This window comes from Mus caroli, chromosome X, assembly GCF_900094665.2.
Source record: "Mus caroli chromosome X, CAROLI_EIJ_v1.1, whole genome shotgun sequence".
In the NCBI taxonomy this organism is placed as follows: domain Eukaryota; kingdom Metazoa; phylum Chordata; class Mammalia; order Rodentia; family Muridae; genus Mus; species Mus caroli.
The window spans coordinates 13387974-13397042 of NC_034589.1; the positions used below are offsets into that span (position 1 = coordinate 13387974).

Sequence of the window (9069 nt, forward strand, 5' to 3'; positions counted from 1 at the left end):
AGAGGAGAGGAGAGGAGAGGAGAGGAGAGGAGAGGAGAGGAGAGAGAGAGAGAGTTAGAGTTGTTTTTTTAAAAGACCACACTGGTTTTACACCACGGAACACTGAGCAGGCCCCACCCCCACCCTCCTTCACTATTTTAGTTTCCATAGTTCTAGTTCCCCAAGTTCACCTCAGTCTAAGAATATCAAGTAGGAAATTCCAGAAATAAACTATTTATAAGTTCTAAATTGTATACTCTTCTCAATCGCATAATGAAACCTCAAATCATCTGGCTGAATCTGCCCATGACATGAATCATTACTTTGTGAATATATTCCCACACTATATGCTACTTGACAATTAGTTCCTTAGAAACAATGTGTTGAGGTTATCAGACTGCAGCACTTATGTACAAACAACCTTTATTTTACTTGATAATGCTTCCAAAGAGAAAGAATAGTGTTGCTGGCATTTTGGATCTAACAAAGATAAACCATAAAGTGTCACATATAAGTGAAAAGATGAAAATACAATTAAGCACAACTTTTAACAATTAAAACACATTATCATAATTGTTCTACTTTATTATTAGTTATTGCTAACTTTCCATTTGTCAAATTTATGCACTGAAGTTTATCATAGATATGTATTTGTTTTTATATATGTATATGTGGGAATATCATAAACAGGGTTCATTATCATCCATGATTTCAAGCATTCACTAGCAGTCTTAAACTGTATTCCTGGAAGATAGAGAGGCTCTCTGTAACTGAAAATATCAATAAACATATGGTCTGCCAAGCACTAACCAGAGAAAATGCATTTAATTTAAGCTGCAGCCACCATGCTATGCTGGTGTCAGCATCCTGAATGCTGCTGAGGGACAGAGCCCCTCCTCCCCCAACCCCACTATAAAAATAGTTACTTACGAGGATAGTACAATGGCAACTGCATCATTCAGGACACTCTCTCCAAATAGAAGAGCATAAAGATCCACATCTGCATGTAGTTCGTTAAAGATTGCCAGCACAGTCACTGAAATGCATGCCCAAAGCACAGAAATTAGTTTTGGTTTCTGCTTTTAAACCACTGGTTCCAGATTTTTAGAAGCTATTTTATATATTAAGTGGGACAAGGTGACTTGGTAGCCAGCAAATGAATCAAAAACAGATGATTTGTCTGATGGGAGGGAAAATGGTAAACCTAGATGAGGTTTGATGTGGTCATTGAGTCTGAAGATCCCTGCACCTGAGTACACTGCTGTCTGCCCTACTCCCCCCATACATCAAAAATGCGTTGTATAGAATTGGGGGAAGCACTTATATAATTTGTCTCTTTTTGTGGGTTGGCCAATGTTTAAAGACATTTCTATCCTATTTTTGACCCCTATGTTCCCAAAACCCAGCACCAAGTCAGGGAACAGAGAAGACTGTGATCAAGGCTTTGCCCATGCAAATTAGCTGTAATTATACTTGTTAGGGGGTAAAGAACTAAGAAAGGATCTCTTATATAGCTCAGGCTAGCCTGGGACTCAAAATCCTCCTGCCTCACTTCTTTGATTGTTGAGATTATAGATATGAATCACCATGCTTAGTCCATAATTATACTTCTCTCAGTTTTTATATTTCTGAAGCTTTTAAGAATCAACTGTTCTCTGAATTAGTAGTTCTCCAATTTTTAACCTCTAAACTCTTCTATATTCTAAAGCCTATGCTCCCAATGCTGATATTTATTTTATTGACTAAAGCAGAAAAATAAGTATTTGTGCATTTAAAATAACAATGACCTTTTATGCACTAACATGAAATATTTTAATAAAAACTATGCTTTATAAAATAAAATCATGAAAGGAAGGCATTGGTCTACATTTTTATAAATCCCTTCAAACTCTTAGGTTAACAGAAGGCAGATGCTTCTCACAGTTGTTTCTATATCTAAGGGACAGATATCATTTTCTTGCACAACCTCTAGAAAAACCCACTGTACACATGGGAAAGAAGAGAGTTAAAGGGACAAATAACGTATTGATGTTATTATGAAATCACTTTTGACCTGATGGCCCGTGAAAGGGTACTTGGCACCCCCCAAGCACACCCAGAGCATACACACTGTGATGTACTGTTAGAGCATGGTTTCTCAACTTTAGTTTTACTGGTGTTTGGGACCAGATAATGGCTTTCCTGTAGGAGCTGATCTGTGTACCTCACGATGGTTACCCATATCCCTGGCTTCCATCAGCAGGAGAGGATAGAGAAGAAGGCCAGACACAAGCATCCAGCTTACCTCCACAAGGCAATAAAGGTACTACTGAAACTCAGAAGGAGAATGGTAGAAACATGAAAGTCCTAGATGTCCAGCTGGGACAGAAGTCATGGTGCCAGGCCACTGGTAAGATTCAAGATAAACATCTATTTTTGTTTAAGCCAGTATCGGTCAGTTTTTTCTGGTATATGTAGCCAAAAGCACCACTACTTATGGAATTAGAACACCAAACCAAATATTTAGTTTAGTAAGTGTAAGCAAGTCAATTTTCTTACCAACAACCAATTCAAGAATTTGCCAGCTCCCTTCATTCAAAATAACCACTGTGTGAATTTTATAGTGACCTTTTTTCCTTTCTTTATAGTTTAGTAACCCAAATACATATCTTCTGACACTATCATTTTATTCTACACATTTTAAAGAAAATGGACTTTAAAAAAACAAAACAAACAAACAAAAAACCTCCTTCACCCTGCCAGGCTTCCCCTCAATCCACTTCTATGAGCTCTGTTTTAAGGGGCTTCATAATTTAATTCTCTGGTGTAACAACTTTTCAAGCCTGAGACATAGAGTTTTTTGTAATACCTATCAATCTTTTTTTTTATTTGCTTGTTTGTTTGCTTTTGTCTTTTGAGACAGTGTTTTGTTGTGTTTTTAATTGTTGGGTTGTTTGTTTGTTTTTATAATAGAAATGGCTGTCCTGGAACTCACTCTGTAGACAGGGCTGGCCTCTGTCTGCCTGCTTCTGCCTCCTGAGTTCTGAGATTAAACGTGTGTGCCACTACTACCTGGCCTCTGTAAACCTAGCTAACCTTGAACTCACAGAAATCCACCTGCCCCCATCTCCCAAGTGCTAGAATAAGGGCATGTACCACCACACCTGGCTGTCTATCACTTTCTTAATTTCCCTTAGCATCTTTTGGAATCTGATCGCTTGGGACAGCCCCATTTTCCTAGTCTGACCTCATTATCGTAGCTTTCATATCCAAGGAGTTAATTTCATTTTTCCTTATGTTTACATGTTGTTCAACCTCAACTTGATTGTGTTACTTATATTTAATTAAGGTGTGTCATGGGTAGTGTATATTTTTCTAGGCAGTGCTTTAAATAATAATATCCTCCATAGGCTCATGTATTTAAACACTTCTTAGCCAGCTAGTGGTGCTGTTTGGGGGGGAGGGATTATGGCACCCTTAGGAGGTAGAACCTTGCTGAAGGAAGTATGTCACTGAGAGCAGCAAACTTTGAGGGTTTGCAGGCTTGTCTCATTGCCATTGTCTGCCTCTTCCTCTCCACCCTCTGCCCACATCCTGTGTATAAATAAAAATGTGAAAGAAAATGTGATTATCCAACTTCCTCTTTCTGCTACCATGCTACACATTCCTCACTCTCAATGGATACAATCAGTCTATAATCATACACTAAAATAAACTCTGCCTACCTTATATTACCTTTGGCCATGGAATTTTATCACAGCAACTATTAACAACCAATAAATCTGTTTGTACCAGGAACTGTTAAATATATCAACTTCCTCAATACTTTCTGAGATCCACTAGCATTGTCTATCCCATCCCAACTAGAATTTAATCTGTCCTCTTCTTTTAATACCCTGTCAATCAAAGTCAATAGACCTACCAGTTACTCTTGGGGGGGGGGGGNGAGTCAATCCTTTCACTGATAGTTTCTGGGCATTTCTTTTAAAAAAATATATTATTAGTTGGAATATAGTGTTGGATGCTTTTAATCCCAGCATAGGAGGGTGGACCTCTGTGGGTTAAAGGTCAACCTGGTCTATATAACATTTGAACATTGAAAGTCCCTCACAGATTTAAATGTTACTGAAGTGACAATTCTCAAATATTGGTTTCTTTTTAAAAGCACAGAAATATTATATGTTTCCAGTTTAATCCCAGGTGTAGGAATATGGGGCTGCTTCAGCCTGACCACAACAGCTGACTATGATTTACTTTGGGATCTAGTAGAGGCATGCACGGTTTACCAGCTGCAGGTAGTTGCTGTGATTGTGTAGCATTTGGAATTCTGGAACTTTTCAGAAAGTATATAAATGCTAGAGCCCCAATAGGCAGGGTTGGTGGCTGGTGGTCATTCAGGAAGGTTTGTTGCAGTTTGTTAGTTGTGCTCAGAGGGAAAAAAAAAAAAACAAGAAGAAATTCGATTCTGAGATAAATCTTTATATCTCTCCCCTCTATCCTTCTTTCTCTATCTAGTGGTGGGGTGAAACTGGGTGAATAAGGGGTGGGATAAAATAACCCACAAAGTAGCAAAGATCATCTACAAGCAAAGAAGAAACAAGAAGAAAGAAATAAGATTCAGAGATATCTCTCCCCTTCTTTCCCTCCTAACTAGAGATACGGGGTGAGACTGGGGGAGGGGTGGATACAGGATGGGAAACAGAAGAATCCACAAAGCAGCAAAGTTCAGCTCCATGGCCTCATATAGGCTAACAACATTTATTCCCAGTGGGAACCCTTACTTTAGTGTGTAAATACTAGTGGGAAATTTCTGCATTTCATAGCAGTCAAAATGATCAGCACCCCTCTTTTTCTCTGCTGAGGTGCTGTTCTTGTGTCCAAACCTCACTGTTTCTGCTGGAATGTTATTATTTACTTTATGGGGTTTTCCCCTCTTTTTTTTATTTTGCTTTCTCTATTCTTGTAAGGGACTAAAGAATATTCAAAGTGACATTCCCTCCAACATGCTTTCCTTTTCAAAATTTTCATCACTTACAAAAAATAAACAACTAATTTGGATTTGAAGAGTGTCCTATATACCATGACACAAGCAGATTAAGAACAAGGTACATGTCTGCCGGTGTTCCTTCTTGATGGACATGTTCTTACAACACTGATGCTATCTCAAGACATAAAGACAATTTCTTCTATTCAGCCTGATTTAAGAAGTTATACAACTGGGAAATTTTGGGGGATAGGGATTTTTAAAATGTTGTAGTCTATATAATTTATTACCTGAATTATATTTATGGTTTTTCATGTAAAACTTTGATCCTAGGAGTTTACCATTATATAAGAATTGCCTTTAAAAAAAATGCAGGGCATCAAGTGTGGGATGGGGTTGCAATCCCACAGTCAAAAACTCTGACCCATATTGTTCCTGTCTGAAAGAACTGCAGGGACAAAAATGGAGAGGAGCCTGAGAAAAAAAGAGGACCAGTGACAGGCCCAAATTGGGATCCAGCTCAAGAGGAAGCCCCAAGGCCTGACACTATTACTGAGGCTATAGAGTGCTCACAAAAAGGGACCTAGCATGACTGCCCTCTGAAAGACCAAACAGCTGAAAGAGTCTGATGCAGATATGTGCACCCAACCAATGGACAGAAGCAGCTGACCCCTGTTGTGGAATTAGGGAAAAGCTGGAAGAAGATGAAGAGGGAGGGATACCCTGTAGGAGGACCAGCAGTCTCAACTAACCTGGACCCCAGAGGTTTCTCAAACACTGTACCACCAAACAAGCATACACTAGCTGATAGGAGGCCCCCAACACACATACAGCAGAGGACTGCCAGGTCTGAACTCAGTCAGAGAAGATACACCTAACCCTCAAGAGACTGGAGGCCCCAGAGAGTGAGGAGGTCTGGTGTGGCAGGGGAGTGGGGGGTGAAGACATCCTCGTGGACATGGGGGTAGGGAGATGTATGAGATGTGCAACAGTCAGAGGGTAGGTGGGGAGGGGGATAAAATTTGGATTGTAAAAAAAAAGATTAAATAAAATATTTAAAAATGCAGCTCTTGAAGAAAAATTAACAATGATAATCACAAATGCTGATTACTTACCACAAAGCAGACACCATACTAAGCATTTTGTAATATAATTCAGTTCTTATAAAACCCTATGAGGAGGCTATTATTACTATTAATCTCATTTAAGGGTAAGAAAACAGACTCTGTGCAATTCTTGAGCTGCTCTGTAATTTCAGTATTGAAATCCCTCAAATCTCAGTGATTAATACAAGAGAAATTTCATTCCTCAGTTATATCATATGCCCAATGTGGACTACCATGGGTGGGGTGCTGTTCACACAGCTACATGGGGACTCAGGGACTCACAACTGATGGAAGCAAAAAAAAAAAAAAAAAATGAACAGTGACCAGGCTTGGCAGTCTAGGAGCAAGAGACCTAGGTCATCAGATACTATCAGTCAGGGGGTCTTGGGAAGAAACAAAAGGCAGGCTAGGAAGGGTTTTACAAGGAAGTTATTTATAAAAGTGTGGCAAGAGTACAGGGAAACTAGAAGGGGGAACAGTACTTGAGGCTGAAAAAACAGGGTACTTTCATCTACAGGCCTGAAGGCTTCAGGGCAAGGAACAGTTACCAGACCCTGAAGTTGTAGGAACTAGGCCATCTGACAGGAGGTGTAACTTCTGATGAAGTGGTACAACTGGTCTGCAGGATTCCTATATCTGCAACCCCCTTCCAGTAGCATTCACTATAAAGGAATCTAATAGGAAAGCAGAGAGCAAAGGATCCTATGTAAGTCAGACTTCTGGGGCCAAAAAAGAGGAAAGGGTGGCAGGTAAATATGATGGGCAGGCAGAAAGTATGCAACAGTCATCAACTGTTGAAGAATTCAACACACAGCAAAGTCCAAAGATTTGGTAGGCTGGTTACTTTTCTCATACCAGTGACCTGAAAAGCAAAACTTAAGGAAGGGTTTATTTTGGCTCATGATTTGATGGGATATAGTACACCATTACTGTGAAGGAATGGTACCAAGAGCATGAGGTGGCTGTATTGTGTCTACAATTAGAAAGAAAGGTGAGATAAATGCTGATGTTAGCTGACTTTGCCTCTTTTCCCTGACTAATCAATCAGTCAAGAACTCCAACACCAGGCATGGTAGCGCACGCCTTTAATCCCACACTTGGGAGGCAGAGGCAGGCAGATTTCTGAGTTCGAGGCCAGCCTGGTCTACAGAGTGAGTTCCAAGACAGGCAGGGCTACACAGAGAAACCCTGTCTCGAAAGAAAGAAAGAAAGAAAGAAAGAAAGAAAGAAAGAAAGAAAGAAAGAAAGAAAGAAAGAAAGAAAGGAACTCCAGCCAATGGAGTAGTAAGTAGCACCCACATTCAGAGCATGCCTTTTTTTTAATTAGAGATTTTCTTTATTTACATTTCAAATGTTATCCCCTTTCCTGGTTTCCCCTCCGAAAACCCCCTATCCTCTTCCCCTCCCCCTGCTCACCAACCCACCCACACCCACTTTCTGGTCCTGGCATTCACCTACACTGGGGCATAGAACCTTCACAGGACCAAGGACCTCTCCTCCCATTGGTGACCGACTAGGCCATCCTCAGGGCATGTCTTAACCCCCTCCATTAATGTCCTCATAGGCTTACTCAAAAACATTCCTTATTAATGTCCTAGTGTTTCTTAAACCAATCAAATGAACAGTTAAAAGTAATCATCACATTTAACAAAGTGGTGGATTATACAATATAACTTCAAAAACTTTTCTGACCTTAGAACACGGCTTGCCTAAATACTATAATTAACAGTAAAAATAATACATATTTGATTGCACATTTTTAGATTTGAAAGCATATCTAATAACAATAACAATAGATGGTTACATAGAACTGGTATGAATCTTAATTCTTCTTTCTTCCTGCTATTACTTTATAAGGCACTCTGTGGTGCTTCTCCTTAGCAAGTCTATGTCTGACCACAGTGAGGAAATATCCACAGCACACAGCAGCAGCATCCAAAAGAGGATGGTATAGAGATAACAAGAGTGAGAAAGTCGCCTCTAAAGGAAGAGATTTTCCCTGGTTTAGGTGTAACTTAAATAAATGTCTCTCAAACTTTCACTAAAAAAGGGTTAGTCCCCTAGGTGTCAGCATTAGAAGATGCTAAGGATCACTGACAGGTAGGGCTTCAAATCGTGTTGTGGGGGATCCTAGTCTCTCTTTGTTTCTGAAATAAGAAGCTCTCTTCTTTTTCTGTCTGTCAATACCATTCCATACTAGAATTTGTGCTAGATGGCTTAGGAACAAAAAAGCAATCTGATCTAGTCCCCTTAACACCAAGTCCTTGCTCAATGGACCATAATCATCAGGTGAGCATTTATCAAGAGTGCTTACAGTTGTAATTATATATAGTTTGCTGCTCAAAAACATCTCAGTGGCTCTTCAGAGAGTCATTCTCAAGACTGTAACTATCCAAAGAATAAGACCTCAGAAGACGCCATAGGAGAACAGATTCCCAAATCTTATCATTAAACAGCTAGATGTAGTAGTTCACACCTGTAAACCACCACTTAGAAGGGCAAAGCAGCAATGAGGTCAGCCTGTGCTTCACAGTGAGTTCTAAACCATGCTGAGCTACAATGAGATCCTGTTGACAAAAAGCAAACAAGCAAGCAAGTGTACATAGTCTAGTCCCACTTATACCCAGCAATGCTTCAAACTCTGTTCTCTGTGATTCTCTACCACCACACTCCCACTTAGTCACATGCTAAGTGCTCCAATTAGGAGAGTTTTAAAGTCAGTAATTTTGGAATTCACAAAACTAAACTATATTATTATTAGTTATTTGGCTCTACACTAGTTTTGTATAAATAATAGCTCTGACATGAGGGTCACAATAATAGAAGCAGGCTAAAGAATAACTTCAAGGCAATTTTTGTTGATACCACCAAGTCTTCACTTGGGCCTGTGCAGATGCATAGTCTTCCCCATATCACATGGGTACTACCATTTTCTCTTTTTTTTATTAAATATTTTCTTCATTTACATTTCAAATGCTATCCCAAAATTCCCCTATACCCTCCCCCTGCCCTGCTCCCCTA

At 39.6% G+C, this 9069-nt stretch overlaps 1 protein-coding gene across 1 annotated transcript in view; it reads right to left on the bottom strand.

Annotated features, from left to right (window-relative positions):
- The window catches only part of Slc9a7 (solute carrier family 9 member A7), a 185840-nt gene that overhangs the window by 51971 nt on the left and 124800 nt on the right, over positions 1-9069 (bottom strand). Inside the window, exon 6 of the mRNA XM_029473507.1 lies at positions 910-1015. Coding sequence (XP_029329367.1) covers positions 910-1015 — 106 coding nt within the window. The remainder of the gene's footprint in view (positions 1-909; positions 1016-9069) is intronic.